A 26251-nucleotide genomic window follows, 5' to 3' on the forward strand; every position below is an offset into this window, starting at 1 on the left:
ACTAAACTGAACTGACATGATCACTCTACATGGTCACAGGAGCACTATACATGATCGTTATACATGATCATGATACATGATCGTTATACATGATCATGATACATGATCGTTATACATGATCATGATACATGATCGTTATACATGATCATGATACATGATCGTTATACATGATCATGATACATGATCACTACACATGATCACTGTACATGCTCTCTCTACATGAGCACTATGTATGAGCACTATATACCCAGCAGTATCAACATTGACTTCTCTAACTTCAGGTAATCCCTGTTTCCCCTCTCTCTCCCCTCCCCCTCCCCAGTTCTCCCACCAGTCTTCCTGTCTCCGACTACATCCTATCTTTGTCCCGCCCCCTCCCCGACATCAGTCTGAAGAAGGGTCTCGACCAGAAAACGTCACCCATTCCTTCTCTCCCGAGATGCTGCCTGACCCTCTGAGTCACTCCAGCATTTTGTGCCTACCCGTGATCACTATACATGATCTCTATACATGATCACTATAAATGAGCACTATACATGACTGTTATACATGATCGTTGTACATGATCATGATACATGATCACTATATATCACAGAAGGTATCACAAAATGCTGGAGTAACTCAGCAGGTCAGGCAGCATCTAGGAGAGAGGGAATGGGTGACGTTTCGGGTCGAGACCCTTCTTCACACTGATGTCAATATATATGATCACTACACATGATCATGATGCATGATTATAATTGAGCACCATACATGATCACCATACATGATCACCATACATGATCACTGTACATGATCACCATATATGATCACCATACATGATCACTGTACATGATCACTATACATGATCACCATACACGATCACCATACATGATCTCTATACATGATCACTATATATGACTATACATGATCTCTATACATGATCTCTATACATGATCACCATACATGATCACCATACATGATCACTATACATGATCACTGTACATGATCACCATACATGATCACCATACATGATCACCATACATGATCACCATACATGATCACCATACATGATCACTATACATGATCACCATACACGATCACCATACATGACTATACATGATCACCATACATGATCACCATACATGATCACTATACATGATCACTGATCACTATATATGACTATACATGATCACCATACATGATCACCATACATGATCACCATACATGATCACCATACATGATCACCATACATGATCACCATACATGATCACCATACATGATACATGATCATAATTGAGCACTGTACATGATCACGATTGAGCCGTGCCCATCTTTTTCTGTTTTGGTCCATATGACAATGAAAGGCTTGCCTGATGTATTTGAAGTGAGGAACTGACCTGCTGGGAGAGGAACATGATGTAAATCCATAGTTGAGGCTGATCACTGTTGAGGAGGAAGTTGGACTTGCTGTAGAGGCAGTAAAATCCTTTCTGCGGACAGCTGAAGAGGACTTTTGCAGTACACCCGCCAATGGAATCTACGAAGGAATAATGGGGAAATGATAGACGTTTTCACTCGAGTATAACAGTGAGCTGAAAACTATTCAAACAATTCAAACTAAGCAAGAAATTGTAGAGAAGATAGACACAAGAAGCTGGAGAAACTCAGCAGGTCAGACAGCATCTCTGGAAAAAAGAAATGGGTAACATTTCGGGTCGAGCCCCTTCTTCAGATCAGTCTGAAGAAGGATCTCGATGTGAAACGTCACCTATTCCTTTTCTCCAGAGATGCTGGCTGACTCGCAGAGTTACTCCAACTTTTTGTGTTTATCTTTGGTTTAAACCAGTATCTGCAGTTCCTTCCTGCACAAGAAATTGTAAAGAGTTGTGGATGTGGTCCAGTCTAGCACACAAACCAGAATCTCCTCCCTGCTCCTGCCTAGCAGTAGTTACAGAAGCATGAAAATGTGTACCACCAGACTCTGGAACAGATTCTTCCCCTCTGTGATCAGGCTTCTGGACGGCCCTTCCATAAGGTAGGGCACTGTCTGATTCACCTCCATCCCATTGTGGACATTGGACGTCGGCTATGGAACTGGTGCACGACAATGCTGAGAACTATATTCTGCACTCGGAATCTTCCCCTTTGCTCTGCCAATTGTACTTGAGTTTGACTTGATCGCATTCATGTATGGTATTATCCGATGTGATTGGATGGCAAGCAAAACAAAGCTCTTCACTGTACCTCAGTACATGTGAGAATAATAAACCTAAAGCTAAGAATGGAGACACCCACAAAGTCACCTGTCCAATCCCTCCGCAGGTGATGCCTGACCTGCTAGGTTCCTCCAGCACTTGATATTTTACTCAAAATAAGCACCTGCACTGTCTGAAACTATAGTTGCTGTAAAGATATAACCTATTTTATTTCTTGGTAATTTAAACATTAATTCTCACCCTCTACAGCATATGTCACCAAGGCTATTTTTGCCCTGGAATACTGTAAAGGAATCAGTGGAGTGTAACAGTTTATTTTGAAAGGTAAAACATTTTTCTCTTTATTGCTGTAACCGTTTTGATCTGAAAGGTTTAAAACACTGCAAAATGAACTTTTTGGATAATATGCAATAAAAAAGGAACTGCAGATGCTGGTTCATACCAAAGACAGACACAAAATGTTGGAGTAACTCAGCGGGTCGGGCAGCATCAATGGAGAAAATGGATAGGTGATGAATCGGGTCGGGACATTTTTTCAGACTGTTATTTCGGGTCGGTGCCTTTCTTCACACCTCACCTATCCATATTCCCCAGAGATGCTGCCTGACCCGCTCAGTTACTCCAGCACTTTGTGAAACGTCACCTATCCATGTTCTCCACAGATGCTGCCTGACCCGCTGAGTTGCTCCAGCACTCTGTGAAACGTCACCTATCCATGTTCTCCACAGATGCTGCCTGACCCGCTGAGTTACTCCAGTATTTTTTGTGTTCTTTTTATGGAAACCAGCATCTGCAGTTCCTTCTGTCTTCCGTAGACTTTTGGTGTTTGGTTTGGTTTGGTTTGGTTTGGTTTGGTTTGGTTTGGTTTGGTTTGGTTTGGTTTATTATTGTCACGTTTACCGCAGTGCAGTGAAAGGCTTTTTGTTGCGTGACATTTGAGTGAGTGATATGGGGGCCTGTGCGATTGTTATTTTGTTCCTTTCTCTTCACAGCTGGTTTTCAGAAGTTATTCCTGTAAACTTGCCACTGCGGCAACAAGGTCAGAATCCAAAATCATCCACTCAATCTGTTTTGTTAACCGGACCCGACTTTTAGCCACTGATGTCAGAGGCTTTCCTGTTTAGATTTCAAACTTTCATGCCCTTCATCTCTCAATACTGAGCGTTCAAATTCTGAGAATTTTAAGTGCTTTCACAGAACCAAGAAATCAGTTCTATCTCCAAGGCACTTTGTTCACAGCTAGTAGTCTGAAGAGACTTGAAACATCGTGAAGCTGACAATTCCTAAGGAACTTGGACTTATATACAGGCAGAAATAGCAACAAAATCTACATTGAAAAACATGTTACTGTAAATGCAGAATGTTATTGAAAAGCCCTGCAGAGAATTCCAATGTTTCTTGTTCTCATTGCATTTCAAGTGTTATGTAAAGTTCCAGAAATGTTTTGAAAAGTCACAAATTAGTTGAATATTTAAAAAAAAAAGAGACACAGAGATGGAAAGAGACCCTTCGGCCCATCGAGTCCACGCTGGCTGTCAATCACTTCTATGTTATTCCCACTTTCTCATCCACTACATACACGCCTAGGAGCCATTTACAGAGGGCCGATTAAGCTAGAAAGTCACAAGTCTTTTGGGTCGAGAGGAAACCGGAGCACCCGGAGGAAACCCACGTGATCGGGGGAGGACGTGCAAACTCCACACGGACAGCACCCGGGGTCAGGATCGAACCTGGGTCTCTGGCGCTATGAACCAGCAAGTCTACCAGCTGTGACATTGTGCCACCCTTAAATATAGATTTAAATGTGAGAACTAAATCTCAAATACATTCATTCTCTCCCTCTCCAAGCTCTGACGTAAAGAAACCAGAGTATCTTTGTGGTCTTGAGCTCGACACATAGAAACATAGCAAAATAGACAATAGACAATAGGTGCAGGAGGAGGCCATTTGGCCCTTCGAGCCAGCACCGCCATTCAATATGAACATGGCTGATCATCTAAAATCAGTACCCCGTTCCTGACGAACTAACTAAAGCCAAACTTGGTAGCATTGCACTGTGTACCATAGAAAGAATGGCAGTAATATTTGTAAATATTAGCAAATGTCGGAAAGGCTTGGACCATGATAAAAATGTATACTTATCTTCAGCAAACCATAAACCTGGACTAGATGCTGCATGAGTTTTTGTATGATGGGTATTTTCTGCAGCGATAAAAATGAAATTACTCTTAATGGCCAAGATTAGATCGAGCCACAAAAGAAAGATCAGGAGAAACAGGAGGAAAGAACACACCCAGACTAGTTCGGGTGTCAGGGGTTGTGGGGAGAAGGCGGGAGAATGGGGTTGAGAGGGAACGATAGATCAGCCATGATTGAATGGCGGAGCAGACTTGATGGGCCGAATGGTCTAATTCTGTTCCTAACACTTACGACCTTAGCCTGAGCTACTTAGGTAGGTTTAGTTTAGTTTAGAGATAGTGTGCAAACAGGCCCTTCGGCCCACCAAGTCTGTGCTGACCTGTGATCACCCCATACACTAGTTCCATCCTACACACACTAGGGGCAGTTTACAGAAGCCAATTAACCAACAAACCCACACGTCTTTGGGATGTGGGAGGAACCGGAGCACCCAGAGAAAACCCACGTGGGTCACAGGGAGAACGTGCAAACTCTGTACAGACAGCGCCCGCAGTCAGGATGGAACCCGGGTCTCTGGCACCGTAAGACAGCAGCTCTACCCGCTGCACACTGCATTAAATAGAGCTCCAAACTATGAAAAGTTTAAAAAATCTTTAAATTAATGAGGCCAGTTCATTGGCTATATTTAAGAGGGAGTTAGATGTGGCCCTTGTGGCTAAAGGGATCAGGGGGTATGGAGAGAAGGCAGGTACAGGATTCTGAGTTGGATGATCAGCCATGATCATATTGAATGGCGGTGCAGGTTCGAAGGGCCGAATGGCCTCCTCCTGCACCCATTTTCTATGTCTATGTTTAACCTGCAATTTAAAATCGTCTATTGCTTCATCTCCTAGTCATGTCTGTGTGACTCCATGACAAAACGTTTGCACAAAGTTGCTGTTGAAAGTAGCGGGGATTCCCCCTTGTTTATGCTGTTCCTTTTCACCCATTCCTTCTCTCCACAGATGCTGCCTGACCCGCTGAGTTACTCCAGCACTCTGTGAAACGTCACCTATCCATGTTCTCCACAGATGCTGCCTGACCCGCTGAGTTACTCCAGCACTCTGTGAAACGTCACCTATCCATGTTCTCCACAGATGCTGCCTGACCCGCTGAGTTACTCCAGCTTTTTGTGTCGATCTCCATGCTCTCTTGTTGGTAGGGTTGCCAACTTCCTCACTCCCAAATATGGGATAAGGTGACGTCACCGCCCACGCCCCCCGTGACCTCACCCAGCCAGCGGGCACGTGCTCCCGCTCCACCAGTGGCGGCCGCCCGGGCTGGGAGGCGTGTTGCTACGCAACCTCTGTTCGGTGAACACACTGGGTCCCTCTCCCCGAACACACTCCGTTAGCCTACACTGTCTGGACCTACAGCGGCCCCCTGGGCCTACAGTGTCCCGGCCTACAGTGTCCGGGCCTACAGTGTCCGGGCCTACAATGCCCCCCCCCCCCCCCGGGCCTACAGTGTCCGGACCTACAGTGTCCCGGCCTACAGTGTCCGGGCCTACAGTGTCCGGACCTACAGTGTACGGGCCTACAACGCCCCCCGGGCCTAATACGGGAATAACATTAGCAAATTTGCAGATGATACAAAGCTAGGTGGCAGTGTGAACTGTGAGGAAGATGCTATGAGGTTGCAGGGTGACTTGGACAGGTTGTGTGAGTGGGCGGATGCTTGGCAGATGCAGTTTAATGTGGATAAGTGTGAGGTTATCCACTTTGGTGGTTAGAATAGGAAGGCAGATTATTATCTGAATGGTGTCAACTTAAGGAAAAGGGGACGTACAACGAGATCTGGGTGTCCTAGTGCATCAGTCACTGAAAGGAAGCATGCAGGTACAGCAGGCAGTGAAGAAAGCCAATGGAATGTTGGCCTTCATAACAAGAGGAGTTGAGTATAGGAGCAAAGAGGTCCTTCTGCAGTTGTACAGGGCCCTAGTGAGACCGCACCTGGAGTACTGTGTGCAGTTTTGGTCTCCAAATTTGAGGAAGGATATTCTTGATATTGAAGGCGTGCAGCGTAGGTTTACTAGGTTAATTCCCGGAATGGCGGGACTGTCATATGTTGAAAGACTGGAGCGACTAGGCTTGTATACGCTGGCAGTGGAGGCCAAGTCTCTGAATGCATTCACGGGAGAGCTAGATAGAGCTCTTAAGGATAGTGGAGTCAGGGGGTATGGGAAGAAGGCAGGAACGGGGTACTGATTGAGAATGATCAGCCATGATCACATTGAATGGTGGTGCTGGCTCGAAGGGCCGAATGGCCTCCTCCTGCACCTATTGCCTATTATCTATTATGACAAGCCAATTTAGCCCAAAATACGGGATGTCCCGGCTAACACGGGACAGTTGGCAACCCTACTTGTTAAGTCCCATGTCAGTTTGATCAGTGAGGAGTTCACAAGTACTGCTTGTGTTTACACTTTCCATTTCCCTTTGACAGTCTGTAGGGTTGAAGGAAGAATCTTTCCCGGTCCATTTCAGTGATCTCTGAGATGGTTGACCCATTCTATCCAGATGCAAAATGAATCAGTGACAATGCCTTTGGCATCAAATCCCAACATTGACTAATAACCTCTGGCAGTTTTGGCCCAGGGTTCTGGCCATGGGGTTGGGACATGGACACTTTCTAGGCAAATCACAGACTGCGTTCAAAGTATTTCATTGTGTACGACTCCATTAAACCACTTTGGTAGATAAACATTCTTTACCCTATCAAATTGTGTGAGAGAAAGGACAGAGGTTGGTTGTAGAGGATAAAACGCAATCTGAAGAAGGGTCTCGACCTGAAACATCACCCACTCCTCTCCAGAGATGCTGCCTGTCCCGCTGAGTTACTCCAGCCTTTTGTGTCTATCTTTGGTTTAAACCAGCATCTGAAGTTCCTTCCTACACACAATAATACGATGAATCTTCCACCGAGCATTGCCACCTTCATAAGACCAGTAGACATAGGAGCAGGATTAGGCCACTCAGCCCATCGTGCTAACTGCTGGTTTATTGCAGTGTTGGCAATATTACTGGAAGAGCTGGACTCTGCTCAATGTCTGTGCTTGCATCATCCATCCATCTGCATGTAATGCAGCTTGTGGGAGAATGACTGAGTAAAATCAGTTGTGAGAATGTAGAAATGGGAGCCCAGTGCAGGCCATTTGGCCCTTCTTACAGCCTGCTGTGCCATTCATTAACTCATGTTATAGGAGCAGAATTAGGCTGTTCGGCTCATTGAGTCTACTCTGCCATTCAATCATGGCTGATCTGTCTTTCCCTCTCAACCCCATTCTCCTGCCTTCATACGGTCATAAGTGATAGGAGCAGAATTAGGCCATTCGGCCCGTCAAGTCTACTCCGCCCTTCAATCATGGCTGATCTATCTCTCCCTCCTAACCCCATTCTCCTGCCTCCTCCATACAACCACTCTTACTAATCAAGAACCTGTCCATATCTGCTTTAAAGATTCCCACTGACTTGGCCTCCACATCCGCCTGTGGCAATGACTTCCACAGATTCACCACCCTGTCTCAAATGCCCTTTATAACTCCACCAATCAAAAGCTTTTTTGTAGCGTTCTGTCCAGTCAGTGAAAAGACTATAAATGATTACAATCGAGCTTTCCTCAGTGTACAGATACAGGCTCCATGAAGGGTATAAGGTTTAGTGCAAGATAGAGTCCAATTAAAGATAGTTTGAAAGTCTCCATTGGGCTAGGTGGGAGGTCAGGACCACTCTCTAGTTGGTGATAAATGACAGTTAAAACACAAAGCACATGCTATAACACCAGGATAAGCACTCAACCAAGATAAACAATGCCAATGCCAACACTTATGCTAAGACAATAACTAACTCCATATGCAATCATAAGCTCTCATAGAAACATAGAAAATAGGTGCAGGAGGAGGCCATTCGGCGCTTCGATCCAGCACCGCCATTCAATATGGTCACAGCTGATCATCCACAATCAGTACCCCGTGCCTGCCTTCTCCCCATATCCTTTGATTACGTTTGCCCCTAGAGCTAAATCTAATGTGAATTTAAAAGAGAGTTAGATAGAGCTCTAGGGGCTAGTGGAATCAGGGGATATGGGGAGAAGGCAGGCACGGGTTACTGATTGTGGATGATCAGCCATGATCACAATGAATGGCGGTGCTGGCTCGAAGGGCCAAATGGCCTTCTCCTGCACCTATTTTCTATGTTTCTGTGTTTCTAACTCTCTCTTGAAAACATCCAGTGAATTGGCCTCCACCGCCTTCTGTGACAGAGAGTTCCACAGATTCACCACCCTCTAGGTGAACTACCTATATGTCAGCAAGCACATAGAAGCTGATAGAAGTGGGCACCTCCCTTCACTGGTGTCTCATTGAGTTAGGCCCACGACACCTCGGGAAGGCTCACCAGTTAGTTCTGGAGTCCCAGAATGGATGGTTCAGCTGCCTGATAATCACCTGATGATTCAAATCGGAATTTACCCTTCTGCCCCCCCCTTCCCCCCCACCCACCCACCCCTGACCACAATCAGTCTGAAGAAGTGTCCCCACCTGAAACGTCACCCATCCAAGTCTTCCAGAGATGCTGCCTGACCCGCTGATTAACTCTTGACACTTTTGATCAAAGAAAATCGACACTGGGATTATGATGTTCAGCGTAATCATGAATAATCGGGACCCAATTTAAAACTACTCCAATAATAGACAATAGACAACAGACAATTCAATGCGATCATGGCTGATCATTCTCAATCAGTACCCCATTCCTGCCTTCTCCCCATACCCCCTGACTCTGCTATCCTTAAGAGCTCTATCCAGCTCTCTATTGAATGCATTCAGAGAATTGGCCTCCACTGCCTTTTGAGGCAGAGAATTCCACACATTTACAACTCTCTGACTGAAAATGTTTTTCCTCATATCAGTTCTAAATGGCCTACCCCTTATTCTTAAACTGTGGCCCCTGGTTCTGGACTCCTCCAACATTGGGAACATGTTTCCTGCCTCTAACGTGTCCAACCCCTTAATAATCTTATATGTTTCGATAAGATCCCCTCTCACCCTTCTAAATTCCAGTGTGATTTTAATGATTTTTAATCCCTTGCCAACCTCCCTCCAATTGAGTTAATGATGTGAAATTTATTTGTAAAGCTAATCTGTTTGGGCAAGAGCACATATATATATATATGGCTACTGAACAGCGATCGTTTCCTTAAACAGAACTTTGAAAACAGGATAGACCCAGTAATACACATCTGCTTAAATAACACTTTAAAATGAATCAATACACGCATTGTAACTTTTTGGATGCTTTGAAATTATGTCTTAACGATCGAAGTTTGGAGCCAATATTAGTCATTCTCTCCCGAGTGCACCCATTATCAAATGGAGGACCAGTTTTTCCCAAAAGTAAGTTGAATTTTCCAGGAAATATATATTAGATTTCACATTTCTATTATTAGAATGTGATCCAAAAATTGACCGCGTGGGGTACATTTTATTTGGAAGAGTCTTCATCTCGGTTCTTTTTCATTCAGTTCCCTGCCTACAAGATGCAAGAACAACCCTGTTCAGTCCAGTTTATTGTCGCGTGTACTGAGGTACATCGAGAAGCTTTTGTTGCGTACTACCCAGTCAGCAGAGAGACAATACATAGAAATATAGAAATATAGAAAGCAAAGATACTTTTTAGATTTAGATTTAGAGATACAGCGCAGAAACAGGCCCTTCGGCCCACCGGGTCCGTGCCGCCCAGCGATCCCCGCACATTAACACTATCCTACACACACTAGGGACAATTTTTTTAAAACATTTGCCCAGCCAATTAACCTACATACCTGCACGTCTTTGGAGTGTGGGAGGAAACCGAAGATCTCGGAGAAAACCCACGCAGGTCACGGGGAGAATGTACAAACTCCGTACAGACGGCGCCCATAGTCAGGATCGAACCTGAGTCTCCGGCGCTGCATTCGCTGTAAGGCAGCAACTCTACCGCTGCGCCACCGTGCCGCCCTAACACTAGATCCTTAATCCTTAAATACTAGAGGAGCAAGATGAACCACTCCGTCAAAATCGCCTGTACTGAAGTGTAGTACGCAAAGGAACGTAACGGCCGCCATTTTAGTAAGCAAAACCCGCCGTTCACTCTGCCTCTCGCAGTCTAATCTGTGTTTTGGGGGAACAGTATGTGTGATGATACCAATAGACAATAGACAATAGACAATAGACAATAGGTGCAGGAGTAGGCCATTCAGCCCTTCGAGCCAGCACCGCCATTCAATGCGATCATGGCTGATCACTCTCAATCAGTACCCCGTTCCTGCCTTCTCCCCATACCCCCTCACTCCGCTATCCTTAAGAGCTCTATCCAGCTCTCTCTTGAAAGCATCCAACGAACTGGCCTCCACTGCCTTCTGAGGCAGAGAATTCCACACCTTCACCACCCTCTGACTGAAAAAGTTCTTCCTCATCTCCGTTCTAAATGGCCGACCCCTTATTCTTAAACTGTGGCCCCTTGTTCTGGACTCCCCCAACATTGGGAACATGTTATCTGCCTCTAATGTGTTCAATCCCCTAATTATCTTATATGTTTCAATAAGATACCCCCTCATCCTCATACCATTAAAATGCAGAATATATCTCAGATATCAATTAACAGATTTTTGTTATTTTTCTTTTAAAATGTTTCTGCAAGTTTCTGCTTACTAAAATGGCGCCGTGACAGTTGTTAGGGTCGAGTGGCCTATCTTGCTCTGCTCTGTTATCTTTGATAGAAACATAGAAAAATAGGTGCAGGAGTAGACCATTCGGCCCTTTGAGCCATTCAATATGATCACGGCTGATCATCCACAATCAGTACCCCGTTCCTGCTTTCTCCCCATATCCCTTGATTCTGTTAGCCCTAAGAGCTAAATCCAACTCTCTCTTGAATACATGCAGTGAATTGGCCTCCACCACCTTCTGTGGCAGAGAATTTAGAAGATTGAGGGGGATCTTATAGAAACTTACAAAATTCTTAAGGGGTTGGACAGGCTAGATGCGGGAAGATTGTTCCCGATGTTGGGGAAGTCCAGAAAAAGGGGTCACAGTTTAAGGATAAGGGGGAAGTCTTTTAGGACCGAGATGAGAAAGTTTTTTTTCACACAGAGAGTGGTGAATCTGTGGAATTCTCTGCCACAGAAGGTAGTTGAGGCCAGTTCATTGGCTATATTTAAGAGGGAGTTAATGTGGCCCTTGTGGCTAAAGGGATCGGGGGTATGGAGAGAAGGTAGGTACGGGATACTGAGTTGGATGATCAGCCATGATCATATTGAATGGCGGTGCGTACAGGCTCGAAGGGCCGAATGGCCTACTCCTGCACCTATTTTCTATGTTTCTAATTCCACAGATTCACAACTCTCTGGGTGAAAACGTTTTTCCTCATCTCAGTCCTAAATGGCCCACCCCTTATTCTTAAACTGTGACCCCTGGTTCTGGATTTCCCCAACATGGGGAACATTTTTCCTGCATCTAGCCTGTCCAATCCCTTATGAATTTTATATGTTTCTATAAGATCCCCTCTTATCCTTCTAAATTCCAGTGAATTTAAGCTCCTTCGATCCGTTCTTTCATCATATGATTACAATTGAGCCACATACAGTGTACTGGAATGGAGATCAAAGAATGTGGAGCGATCTTAATACGAGTGTCTAGATCTGCTTCTGTGGCCAGCACGCAAATATTCGCCTGGGTTGGGCGCCATCTTGGAAGCATTGCCAGAGCATAGCACATGTCTACACAATGCAGTAGGTGTTCTAAACAGACCAGGTGAGGAATGAGCTCAGGAAGATCAATGTGAGGAAGGTGGCTGGTCCGGACGCCATCAGCTTGAGGCTCCTCAAGTCCTGTGCAGACCAGCTGTGTGGAATAGTGGAGCACGTCTTCAATCTGAGCCTGAAACTGGGGAGAGATCCACAGCTGTGGAAAACATCCTGCGTGGTACCGGTACCAAAGACGCCGCACCCGAAGGAACTCAACAGCTACAGGCCGGTGGCACTGACATCACACCTGATGAAGACACTGGAGCGTCTGGTCCTCGCCCATCTCCGCCCCCTGGTGAGACCATCAATGGATCCGCTGCAGTTCACCTACCAGACTCACATCGGGGTGGAGGACACCATCATCTACCTACGACACAAAGCTCTCTCACACCTGGAGAGGCCGGATAGCACTGTGAGAATCATGTTCTTTGATTTCTCCAATGCATTCAACACCAGGGGCTTCTGGGGGGCAAGCTGGAGTGCACAGGAGTGGATCACCACCTCACATCCTGGATTCTGGATTACCTCACCAACAGACCACAGTATGTGAGGACAAAGGACCTGGTCTCGGACAGGGTGGTCTGCAGCACTGGGGTTCCGCAGGGAACAGTGCTAGCTCCATTCTTGTTCACCCTGTACACTGCCGACTTCAGGCACAACTCTGCAGACTCCTATCTACAGAAGTTCTCTGACGACTCTGCCATCGTCGGCCTCATCACGGGCGACGAGGACAGGGCGTACAGAGAACTGATCAAGGAGTTTGTGGACTGGTGCCAGCGGAACTGCCTCCGGATCAACGCGGGGAAAACCAGGGAGATGGTGGTAGATTGCAGCAGGTGCGGGATCCCCTGGAATCTCCACGGGATCTCCTGTCCGCACCTCGGACAATGGAGTCACCCACCATGATGAAGCAGAGGATAGACACAGAATGCTGGAGTCACTCGGTGGGACAGGCAGCATCTCTGGAGAGAAGGAATGGGTGACGTTTCAGGGCGAGACCATTCTTCACGTCTCGACCCGAAACGTCACCCATTCCTTCTCTCCAGAGATGCTGCCTGTCCCACCGAGTGACTCCAGCATTCTGTGCCTATCTTTTTTGGCCATAGTGGGTCTTGTTCTGGTTGGGATGATGCAAGTGGTGTGTTTCAGCCCCGACATCTCACACGTGACTTGGATGAAGGCAACAACTTTACACTTGACCAACTTGTGATGTCACGGGCGTAGGTGGGAAAATAAATTGTGGTGAACACATCAGGAGGAACAGAGATAAGTTAAGTGTGAGGAGGGGATGGGAGGGTGGGGGGGGGGGGGGGGGGGGACTGGCAGATACTGTGAGAGGCAAAAGATCTGGCAAATAATGTGAGAATTTATGTGAAAATATACATTTTGGCATGAGAAACAAAAATACATTGTCTAAAGCATTGCCAACGGTCTGCCTGTCCTTTCGTACTTTTTGTTATTTTTTGTGTGTTTTAAAAGTTTGTGTTAATGTTCTCTGGTTTGTTTTATGTGGGGGGGGGGGGGGGGGGGGGAGGGGGTATGGGGAAACTGTTTATCATTCTCTTCCCTTGCCGGAGATGCGATTGTTTTGCGGATGGTATCTCCAGTCGCCCTGCGGCCTAACATCGTGGAGCTGGCGGCCTTGTTCGAGACTGACTTTGAGCCCCACCGCGGGGCTGTGGATTTACCATCAGAGCCTGCCATCCCTTGCCTGGGATCGACGCTCCAAATGTGACCTGAGGATTTCAGCATCGAGGAGCTCGCGGTCTCGGGTAGAGACTGATAGACAATAGACAATAGGTGCAGGAGTAGGCCATTCAGCCCTTCGAGCCAGCACCGCCATTCAATGCGATCATGGCTGATCACTCTCAATCAGCACCCCGTTCCTGCCTTCTCCCCATACCTCCTCACTCCGCTATCCTTAAGAGCTCTATCCAGCTCTCTCTTGAAAGCATCCAACGAACTGGCCTCCACTGCCTTCTGAGGCAGAGAATTCCACACCTTCACCACTCTCTGACTGAAAAAGTTCTTCCTCCTCTCCGTTCTAAATTGCCTACCCCTTATTCTTAAACTGTGGCCCCTTGTTCTGGACTCCCCCAACATTGGGAACATGTTTCCTGCCTCTAATGTGTCCAATCCCCTAATTATCTTATATGTTTCAATAAGATCCCCCCTCATCCTTCTAAATTCCAGTGTATACAAGCCCAATCGCTCCAGCCTTTCAACATACGACAGTCCCGCCATTCCGGGAATTAACCTAGTGAACCTATGCTGCACGCCCTCCATAGCAAGAATATCCTTCCTCAAATTTGGAGACCAAAACTGCACACAGTACTCCAGGTGCGGTCTCACCAGGGCCCGGTACAACTGTAGAAGGACCTCTTTGCTCCTATTCTCAACTCCTCTTATTATGAAGGCCAACATTCCATTGGCTTTCTTCACTGCCTGCTGTACCTGCATGCTTCCTTTCATTGACTGATGCACTAGGACACCCAGATCTCGTTGAACTCCTCCTCCTCCTAACTTGACACCATTCAGATAATAATCTGCCTTTCTATTCTTACTTCCAAAGTGAATAACCTCACACTTATCTACATTAAACTGCATCTGCCATGTATCCGCCCACTCACACAACCTGTCCAAGTCACCCTGCAGCCTTATTGCATCTTCCTCACAATTCACACTACCCCCCAGCTTAGTATCATCTGCAAATTTGCTAATGGTACTTTTAATCCCTTCGTCTAAGTCATTAATGTATATCGTAAATAGCTGATGTCGGGAAGCTCCAAAGTCGCAGAAGGTTCGACCAGCCCTGACCCGGGTCAGATGGCCTGGCTTGGGGAGCTGAGATTCCCCCCCCGATGCAGGAGCTTGATCGCCCCGACGCGGAGGGCCCGACCACCAGCTATGGGAGCAAGATCGTCCCGTCAACGGAAGGTTCGAGGCCCCCGACCGCTGGAGGACAAAGAAGGGAAGAAGATTGAACTTTTCTTCACCTTCCATCACAGTGAGGAATGTGGGGGAGTCACTGTGGGGGATGTTCATGTTAGACTGTATCTTGTGTGTCCTGTTGCTTTTTATTGGTAGGACTGTACGGCAAATTAAATTCATCGTATGTTGCAAAACAAACTTGGCTACTAAAGTATGATTATGATTATGATTATGATTATGATTAAATGGTGATAGATTGCAGAGCTCTGTGGTGGAGATGGGCAGGGTGTACTAATGTATGGTTCAAAGGAGTCTTTAGACTTTAGACAGACAGAGTGGAAACAGGCCCTTTGGCCCACCGAGTCCGTGCCGGCCATTGGGTCCCATCTACGCTAGTCCCACCTGCCTGCATTTGGCCCATATCCTTCTAAATCTGTCCTACCCACGTACCTGTCGCCCATATCCTTCTAAACCTGTCCTACCCACGTACCTGTCTAATTGTCTCTACAACGATTTCTGTTGTTTTTCCCCTGATTTTTATGCACTTTGCACCATCCTACACGCAAGGGACGATTTACAATTTACAGGAGCCAATTAACCTGTGCGTCTTTAGAGTGTGGGAAGAAACCGGAGCACCCGGAGAAAACCCACGCGGTCACAGGGAAGAACGTACAAACTCCGTACAGACAGTACCCGTAGTCAGGATCGAACGTGGGTCTCTGGCCCTGTGAGGCAGCAACTCTACCCGCTGCACCACCTCTGACTTGTCCCGAGTGTCTGTAGGATAATCTTAATGTGCGGGGATCGCTGGTCGGTGCGGACTCAGTGGGCTAAAGGGCCTGTTTCCACACTGTATCTCCAAACTAAACTAAACTGATGGACCACATGATAGAACTTCATGGACAATGTGCCTAGAAAGGTCAAGCAAACCAAACCTCCACAGGAGGTTATTGTTACAGAGAAAATACACAGAGTTCAGGACACAGTGAGACAGGCAGCACCCGACAGGTCATGAGGTCAGAAGTGATAGTAGAATTAGGCCATTCGGCCCATCACGTCCACTCCATTCAATCATGGCTGATCTATCTCTCCCTCCCAACCCCATTCTCCTGCCTTCTCCCCATAACCCCTGACACCCGACTAATCAATATTCTATCTATCTCTGCCTTTAAAATATCCAATGACTTGGCCTCCACAGCCTTCTGTGGCAAAGAATTCCACAGATTCACCACCCTCTGACTAAAGAAATTCCTCCTCTTCTCCTTCTTAAAAGAGCGTCCTTTAATTCTGAGGCTGTGCCCTCTGGTCCTAGACTCTCCCACTAGTGGAAACATCCTCTCCACATCCACTCTATCCAGGCCGCTCATTATTCTGTACCTTTCAATGGGAGAACAGGGACAGCTGACGTTTCAGGTCAGTGACCTTCTGCAGACTTCTCCTGCAGCTCCTTGTTTCTACACGTTACTCTTACAGTTGTACAACGGTAACGGTGAGGCCGTTTGGAGTATCGTGTTGCGTTGTGCTGCAGGAAGGGTGTCGTTAAGATGGAAAGAAGACAGCTAAGATTGACGAGGATGGTGGCAGGACTCGTAGGCCCTGAGCTGCAGGGAGAGGTTGGGCAGGCTAGGACTTTATTCCGTGACTCCCTTACCCACCACCATCTACGGGCCCCACTTCAACATTGTGACCTTGGCAGACGTGTGGAACAGCAATGGAGCTCCAGAGACCTTTGGATTAATCAGCCTTGATGCTGGCTGGCAGCCTACACACCAACAGCCCCTGTATCTGTGAGGCAGTACCACACAAAACATCTCCACATTCATAACACCACCTTGTAGCCCTGAACTGCTGCCCTGAACCCACCTCATTGGTGACCCTCAGACTACCTTTGATCAGACTTAAGGTGGACACAGAGTGCTGGAGTAACTCAGCGGGTCAGGCAGCATCTGTGGAGAACATGGATAGGTGACGTTTCACAGAGTGCTGGAGTAACTCAGTGGGTCAGGCAGCATCTGTGGAGAACATGGATAGATGATGTTTCACAGAGTGCTGGAGTAACTCAGCGGGTCAGGCAGCATCTCTGGAGAACATGGATAGATGATGTTTCACAGAGTGCTGGAGTAACTCAGCGGGTCAGGCAGCATCTCTGGAGAACATGGATAGATGTTTCACATAGTGCTGGAGTAACTCAGCAGGTCAGGCAGCAACTCTGGAGTGAAGGAATGGGTGACGTTTTGGGTCGAGACCCTTCTTGATCAGCATTAGCTGGCTTTACCTTGCACTAAATGTTATTTATTCCCTTATCGTGTATCTATACACTGCAAATGGCTCGATTGTAATCAATTAGAATAAGGGGTCGGCCATTTAGGACTTAGATGAATACTTTTTCACCCAGAGAGTTGTGAATCTGTGGAATTCTCTGCCACAGAAGGCAGTGGAGGCCAATTCACTGGATGTTTTCAAGAGAGAGTTAGATTTAACTTAGGGCTAAAGGAATCAAGGAATATGGGGAAAAAGGAGGAACGGGGTACTGATTTTGGATGATCAGCCGTGATCATATTGAATGGCGGTGCTGGCTCGAAGGGCCGAATGGCCTACTCCCGCACCTATTTTCTATGTTTCTATGTATTGTGTTTCCGCTGACTGGTTAGCACGCAACAAAAGCTTTTCACTGTGCCTCGGTACACGGGACAATAAACTAAACTGAACTAAACTGAACTGAAGTGCTTACTCTAATCAATTTCAGTCGACTGGTAAATCCCCACTTTCTACTCCACATCTTCCTGTCTATTGCTTGTCCATCAAAACATTTGTAAAGCCCTGGTAGAATTTAACTAACTGAGAAGGGATTTACGAGGATGTTGCCAGGACTGGGGGGCCAGAGCTACAGGGAGAGGTTGAACTCTAATCCTTATACGTTGCTCAGGAGGGCGAGTGTGATCTTACAGAGGTGGATAAGATCGATAAGAAGGTGGATAAGATCCTGAATTGGTGCCAGGTCAATTGTTAAGAGTAGAATTCCCCTACTCTTTTACTCAGAGTAGGGGAATCAAGGACCAGAGGACATAAGTTTATGGTGAGAGGGGAAAGATTTTATAGGAACCTGATGGTAAAATCTTTCACATAGAGGGTTGTGCGTATATGGAATGAGCTGCCAGAGGAGGTAATCGAGGCAGGTTCTATAAAATACATTTCAAAGACAATTGGACAGAAAAGGTTTAGATGGCTATGGGTCAAACGCGGGCATGTGGGACTAGCATAGATGGGGCATCTTGGTCAACATGGGCAAGTTGGGCCGAAGGGCCTGTTTCCGTGAGACTATATTGAGAGCAAGGACAAATGGAACCATTGATTATTGGGAAGTCACACCAGGGCTGGACATATACAGTGAATGGTAGGGTGCTGTGAGATGTCGTAGAACAGAGGGATCTAGGAGTGCAGGTATATCGTTCCCTGAAAGTTACTCTTTGACTCTATTAAAGGTTTCGAGAAAAAGAAAGGGAACATAAGAACAGATAAGAAATTATTTCACGTTATAGGAGTAGAATTAGGTCATTCGGCCCATCGAGTCTACTCCGCCATTCAATCATGGCTGAACTCTGCCTCCTAACCCAATTTTCCTGCCTTCTCCCCATGACCCCTGACACTTGTTTGCATCGACTCTGTCTATCTCTGCCTTTAAAAATATCCACTGACTTGGCCTCCACAGCCCTCCATGGCAATGAGTTCCACAGATGAACTACCGTTTGGATTTCTGATGATCAGAACTCTAAGACTCAAATATTTGGACCAAGAATTGCCTCAAATATTCGGGGCAAGACCTTCAGGGGCGAAGTTAGAACATGCAAAGCAACATGATGTTTACAGCCCAATTCAGCAACAAGTGAATTGATGCCAGGTCAATTGTTAATTTTAAGTAAATTATTTTATTATTATTTTAATAATAAAGCTGAGATTGATATATTTTTGACAACCAAAGACTTAAGGGAAATGAAGAGAAGGCTGGCATCAAAAATCACCCATGACGTCTTTGAATAGCAGAACTGAGCAGACTTGAGGGAGTAAATGACCTATTCCTGGGCTCACACTACCCTTAGGTTGCCCAAACGATGCATCATCTGGGGAAATAATTTCCAGCACTCGGTTAGGCCTGGATAAAGTGGATGTGGAGAGGATGTCTCCACCAGTGGGAGAGTCTAGGACTAGAGGTCATAGCCTTAGAATTAAAGAACGTTCCTTTAGGAAGGAGTTGAGGAGCAATTTCTTTAGTCAGAGGGTGGTGAATCTGTGGAATTCATTGCCACAGAAGGCTGTGGAGGCCACAAGTCAGTGGATATTTTTAAAGCGAGATAGATAGATAGATTCTTGATTAGTACGGATGTCAATGGGGTTATGGGGAGAAGGCAGGAGAATGGGGTTAGGAGGGAATGATAGATCAGCCATGATTGAATGGCAGAGTGGACAATGGGCCGAATGGCCTTATTCTGCTCCTAGAACTCATGAACTTATAATTGTTCATTGTAAAGGAATTCACTGCTCCAGCAAATAACTCACTTAGAACGTGTCAAATATCATAAGGTGCACATTATGACATGGTGTACAAGGCAAGAAGGGTAGCCCCTTTATTTAATTGTGGTGAGAACACAGAGATCAGCCAATCATCATTCATCGATGTGAAAAGAGTCCCTCCATCCCAACATCCTGATTAGGGATTAACTGGTATTCTTCGAGTGGCAGGATACCAAAATCGTTGAGACTATATTGAGAGCAAGGACAAATGGAACCATTAAATATTGGGACATGACACCAGGGCTGGACACACACAGTGAACAGTAGGTTGATGTGAAGTGTTGTAGAGCAGGGGGATCTGGGAGTGCAGGTACATCGTTCCCTGAAGGTTGGCTCACAGGTAGTTTGGGTGGTAATGAAGGTTCATTGCTTCATTGGTCTTCATTAGTCAGGGTACCAAATATAGAAAAAAAAGACACAAAGTGCTGGAGTAACTCAGCGAGTCAGGCAGCATCTCTGGAGAACATGGATAGGTGACGTTTCACAGAGTGCTGGAGTAACTCAGCGGGTCAGGCAGCATCTCTGGAGAACATGGATAGGTGACGTTTCACAGAGTGCTGGCGTAACTCAGCGGGTCAGGCAGCATCTGTGGAGATAATGGATAGGTCACATTTACGTTTATTTTCTCATTTATTCTTAAATGAAGGGTCCCGACCCGAAACGTTGCCTGTCCATGTTGTCCTGAGATGCTGCCAGACTTGCTGAGTTACTCCAACACTCTGTGGCCTTTTGTAAATCAGAATCTGCAGTTCTATATTGAGTTTAGAAGTTGGGACGTTGCGTTACAGTTGTTCAAGACGTTAGTGAGGCCACATTTGGAGTACTGTGTTCAGTTTTGGTCACTCTGCCTTAGGAAGGGCGACATTAAGCTGTAAGGAGTGCAGCGGAGATCTATGAGGATGTTGCCAGGGCTTTAGTTGCATGTAAAATGATAATGACTGCCTCAACAGTGGCTGCTTGATTGTAAAGTATTTTGAACCGTTTGGCGATCTGCAGGACAGTTTATGTGCGCCAGGTTTTGTTTTCTTTGCAGGGGGACAAGCAATGAAATATAAGCTGACTCTTGTTCATGATTAGTGGACCCCCCCCCCCCCCCACTGCCTCTCCCCCTCACTGGGGGTGGCACAGGCTATGGTAATGGTCTCGGATCCAACGTCAATCTATTGGCCTGGAATCAGCACCTCTGCTTTTACTGCTGCTCTCCATCGTGTGGCTAATTCAGTGACGGCTGTAAATGTGCTGTTGATTAAACATTGCAGCGGAATTTGCGAGAATATCACCAGGGTTGATTTGATGATTGTGTAGGAAGGAACTGCAGATGCAGATTTGAACCGAAGGTGGACACAAAATGCTGGAGTAACTCAGCGGGACAGGCAGCATCTCCGGAGAGAAGGAACGGGTGACGTTTCAGCTCGAGACGTGAGGAAGGGTCTCGACCCGAAACGTCACCCATTCCTTCTCTCCAGAGATGCTGCCTGTCCTGCTGAGTTACCCCAGCTTTTTTGTGTCTATCGTCGGTTTAAACCAACATCTGCAGTTCCTTCTTAAGCTAAACTCTTGATTCCCCTACAACTCTCAGCGGATCAGACTGGGGTGGGACAAGTCTTTCAGATTCCAACTCCAGCCTGCCACCAATCTTTCAAGTAGACTAAAGTAGTAATAGACCCTCGGGCTATCATTGATGGGGCATTACCTTGTACTAAACGTTATCCACGTCATTCCTTTAGCATGTGTCTGTACACTGTGGATTGTAACCATGTATTGTCTTTCCGCTGACTGGCTAGCGCACAACAAAAGCTTTTCACTGTACCTCGGTACACGTGACAATGAACTAACCTCAATCCAGCACATCAAACCAAGCGCTGTTCGATCTGGAGAAGCACATTCTTGCCACTTTTTGGCTCCTGTTTTAGTTTTTTTTAGCGATACAGCACAGAAACAAGCCCTTCGGCCCATCGGGTCCGTGCCGACCAACGCTCACATTTTAACACTTTTTGTTAAAATCAAAAAACGTATTCGATTATTTAAAAACAATATTTACAATGCAGTGAAACAGAACAGAACTCACCACCAGAATACAATACAAACAAATATACCAAATGAAACTATTATACAACTATATTGCAATCCCTATCCAGGATGTATCCAATCCCCCGGTGGTCCCGGAAACCCCCCAGTGTGCCTGTGGCCAGCGCGTGGTCCATCTCCAGCCCACCCGGGCGTGGACGTAACCCCGGTAAAGGGGCAAGCCCGTTAACACTGGGTGTAGGTCCCAATCAGTCACACACGATGGCGAGCCATTATTAACGTGTCGTTCTTACCTTCGATACGGCACTCATCTGGGACTGGGATTCTCTTCACCACCTGTGAGAAGAGTGTCTTCACCTCATTGATATTTCCTTTCAGGTACAGGTGAAGCTGGTCCCGTGCTTCTGCGTTCCGCGGCCCCGGACTCTCCCCGCCCCCTCCGTCGCTGCCGCCATTGAGAGCGCCGCAGGAATTCCTCGAGGTTTTTGAGGCGAGGTTGACGTGAGAAAGGGAATGCAACTGGTGCTTCTGCTCCTCCAGTTCTTGTCCGAGGAGCTGTGTGACACTGCCCTCACTCAGCGACCTGTCCGAGAAGGTGATGGCCGTTTTCATGTCCTCGTTATCCTCGTCCTCACACTCTGAGCTCGGTGACTTGGCATGCAAGGCGTGGAGAGCTAGACTCTTGGACCTGTTGTTGTTATCAAGAGATGCACCATAACAATTAACAACTGGCTGCGGAACACGAGACAGAACACTTTCTGGTTGATCTGCTCCAGACCGCACAAATAACGGAGCAGTAATGCAGGGCGGCACGGTGGCGCAGCAGGTAGAGCTGCTGCCTCATGGCGCCAGAGACCCGGGTTCCATCCTGACTACGGGTGCTGTCTGTACGGAGTTTGTACGTTCTCCCCGTGACCCGCATGGGTTTTCTCCGGGATCTTCGGTTTCCTCCCACACTCCAAAGACGTGCAGGTTTCTAGGTTAAAAGGACTAGACAAGCTAGATGCAGGAAAAATGTTCCCAATGTTGGGCGAGTCCAGAACCAGGGGACACTGTCCAAGAATAAAGGGGAGGCCATTTAAAACTGAGGCGAGAAAAAAAAAATTCACCCAGAGTTGTGAATTTGTGGAAATCTCTGCCACAGAGGGCAGTGGAAGCCAAATCACTGGATGGATTTAAGAGGGAGTTGGATAGAGCTCTAGGGGCTAGTGGAATCAAGGGATATGGGGAGAAGGCAGGCACGGGTTACTGATTGTGGACGATCAGCCATGATCACAATGAATGGTGGTGCCGGTTCGAAGGGCCGAATGGCCTCCTCCTGCACCTATTGTCTATGTTTCTATGTTTCTATGTAATTGGCTTGATATAAATGTAAATTTTCCCTAGTGTGTGTAGGACTGTATTAATGAGCGGGGATCGCTGGTTAGCATGGACTCGGTGGGCCGAAGGGCCTGTTTCCTCATTGTATATCTAAACTAAATTAAATTATATCAGTAGGAGTCCACTTTAACTCCCCTTCCCATTCCCATAGAAAAAAACATAGAAAATAGTTGCAGGAGGAGGCCATTTGGCCCTTTGAGCCAGCACCGCCATTCATTGTGATCATGGCTGATCATCCACAATCAGTAACCTGTGCCTGCCTTCTCCCCATATCCCCTGATTCCATTAGCCCCTAGAGCTCTATCTAACTCTCTTTTAAATTCATTCCCATAACTGATCTTTCTGTCCTGGATCTCTTCCATTGCTAGAGTGAGGCCACACACAAACTGGAGTAACAGCACCTCATATTCCACTTGGGGTAGCGTACAGCCCAATGGTATAAACATTGAATTCTCCAATTATAGTTAACAAACCAACAAACCAACTAACCTCCCCATCCCCCCCCCCCCCTTATCTCCCCCTCTCTTCCCTGGGCCTGGCAGGGTGCACACCCATTTCTCCCCTCCAACCCCCCCCCCCCCCTATCTCCCCCTCTCTTCCCTGGGCCTGCCAGGATGCACACCCATTTCTCCCCTCCCCCACCCCCCCCCCCCTTATCTCCCCCTCTCTTCCCTGGGCCTGCCAGGATTCACACCCATTTCTCCCCTCCCCCACCCCCCCCCCCTTATCTCCCCCTCTCTTCCCTGGCCCTGCCAGGATGTACACCCATTTCTCCCCTCCCCCATCCCCCCCCGCCCCCCCTTATCTCCCCCTCTCTTCCCTGGGCCTGCCAGGATGCACACCCATTTCTCCCCTCCCCCAACCCCCCCCCCCCCCCTTATCTCCCCCTCTCTTCCCTGGGCCTGCCAGGATGCACACCCATTTCTCCCCTCCCACCCATGTTCCTTCCTCTGGCTTCACATTTTGTGCCTCTTCTATCTTTATCTCCATCTTGTACACTTTTGGTCTTTTTCATTTCTTCCTTTGTCCACCCATCTGCCGATCAACCATCCTCTCACCTGTCACTTGTGTCAGAAGGAACTGCAGATGCTGGTTTACACCGAAGATAGACACAAAAATCTGGAGAAACTTGGAGTGGGTCAAGCAGCATCTCTGGAGAGAAGGAATGGGTGACCTTTCAGGCCGAGACCCTTCTTCAGATTCAGGGTCGATCAAGGGAGGGGGAAACTAGGGATAGTAAAAGGTACAAACAACAAATGGCCTTTTGCACACCTTTCATTCATTTGTTCTGTGCACCTTTTCGTATCTCTTGTTCCCCTCTTTCCTCGCTCTCAGTCTGAAGAAGGGTCTCGACCCGAAACGTCACCTATTCCTTTTCTCCGGAGATGCTGCCTGACCTGCTGAGTTATTTCAACATTCAAGTCTTTTTTTGTGGAAATTGTCTGCCCTCTCCTGTACCCCAGTTGTACCCCAGTTGTAACTGCAGGAGGAGTGTGCTTGGACAGGAGTTTCAGCCCAATCGACCGATTGAAAAATACAGGAAAGAAACAGGCCCTTCGGCCCACCGAGTCCATGGCAACCATCATTGGTCACCCATTCAATCCCTTAGGTCCTGTGATAAGACATTTGGCTGATTTCTTATAGTAACATTTCATAAGCAATTGCACAGGTTAGATGCAGGAAAAATGTTCCCCATGATGGGGGAGTCCAGAACGAAAGGTCACGGTTTAAGAATAAGGGGTCGGCCATTTAGGACTGAGGTGAGGAAAAGCTTTTTCACCCAGAGAGTTGTGAATCTGTGGAATTCTCAGCAGCAGAAGACAGTGGAGGCCAATTCACTGGATGTTTTCAAGAGTTAGACACAGCTCTTAGGGCTAACGGAATCAAGGGATATGGGGAGAAAGCAGGAACGGAGTACTGATTGTGGATGATCAGCCATGATCATATTGAATGGCAGTGCTGGCTCAAAGGGCCAAATGGCCTCCTCCTGCACCAATTTTCTATGTTTCTATGTTTCTATACCCATTCTATTGTCAATTTTTAAAATTTTTATTGAAAGACACAGCTTGGAAACAGGCCCTTCGGCCCACTGAGTCCATACTGACCGTTGATCACCTGTTCACATTAGTTCTATGTATCTCACTTTCGCATCCACTTCCTACACAACAGGTCTAAGTTTCAGAGGCCAATAGATCTACAAATGTTCGGCTTTCTGCAATTTTGAGATACTTTCTGCTTAATGATAGAGAATTTACAAATGTCCAATCATTTGTCTTGGGGCCAGAGGTGTGGGTAACTACATTACATTTTTTAAACCTGCATTTAAACTGACCTCTGTTCCTTCCTCAGTTACTGAGGTGGGGGATTTTAAATATTATGATCATGTTCTCTAGAACATGACCGCTTGGTCAAGTCCGCAAGAATTTGCAGTGAATTGTGGACGCAGCCCAGTCGATCACACAAACCAACCTCCCCTCCATTGACTCCATCTACACCTCACGCTGCCTCGGCAAGGCCAGCAGCCCAGACCATCACACAAACCAACCTCCCTTCCACTGACTCCATCTACACCTCACGCTGCCTCGGCAAGGCCAGCATCATAATCAAGGACCAGTCTCACCCCGGCCACTCCCTCTTCTCCCCTCTCCCATCAGCCAAAAGGTATAGAAGTGTGAAAACGCACACCTCTAAATTCGGGGACAGTTTCTTCCCGGCTGTTATCAGGCAACTGAACCATCCTACCACAACCAGAGAGCAATGCTGAACTACTATCTACCTCATTGGTGACCCTCGGACTATCCTTGATCGGACTTTACTGGCTTTACCTTGCACTGAATGTTATTCCCATTATCCTGTATCTATACACTGTGGACGGCTCGATTGTAATCATGTGTTGCCTTTCCACTGACTGGGTAGCGCGCAACAAAAGCTTTTCACTGTACCTCGGTACACATGACAATAAACTGACTTCGACTGAACTTGCAATGCTATCAATGCTTGGCTGAATTCTAGTAATGTTTTTTCTTGTTACTCATACCCAACCTCTACTGAATGGTAAACATTTTCATCAACTTTCGGTGGGAGGAAGATTGATTAAATTCATCACCATTTGAGCGGACCTTTCACCGTCCGGCGCGGCCTGGAATAGGCCGTGGACCTTTCACCGCCCAGCGGGCGCTTCAATG

General features: G+C 46.9%; 1 protein-coding gene across 8 annotated transcripts in view; it reads right to left on the bottom strand.

The window, feature by feature from the left end:
- Positions 1 to 26251, bottom strand: part of veph1 (ventricular zone expressed PH domain-containing 1) — a 161096-nt gene that overhangs the window by 24466 nt on the left and 110379 nt on the right. For 7 of the 8 annotated variants that reach the window (XM_078410115.1, XM_078410113.1, XM_078410112.1 and 4 more), the window contains 2 exons: positions 21980 to 22374; positions 1380 to 1519 (listed from right to left, as the gene is read on the bottom strand). In XM_078410115.1, the coding sequence (XP_078266241.1) occupies positions 1380 to 1519; positions 21980 to 22374 (535 nt within the window). The remainder of the gene's footprint in view (positions 1 to 1379; positions 1520 to 21979; positions 22375 to 26251) is intronic. The other variant, XR_013547988.1, reaches the window with a different exon arrangement.

This window comes from Rhinoraja longicauda, chromosome 13 (assembly GCF_053455715.1).
Source record: "Rhinoraja longicauda isolate Sanriku21f chromosome 13, sRhiLon1.1, whole genome shotgun sequence".
Classification (NCBI taxonomy): domain Eukaryota; kingdom Metazoa; phylum Chordata; class Chondrichthyes; order Rajiformes; family Arhynchobatidae; genus Rhinoraja; species Rhinoraja longicauda.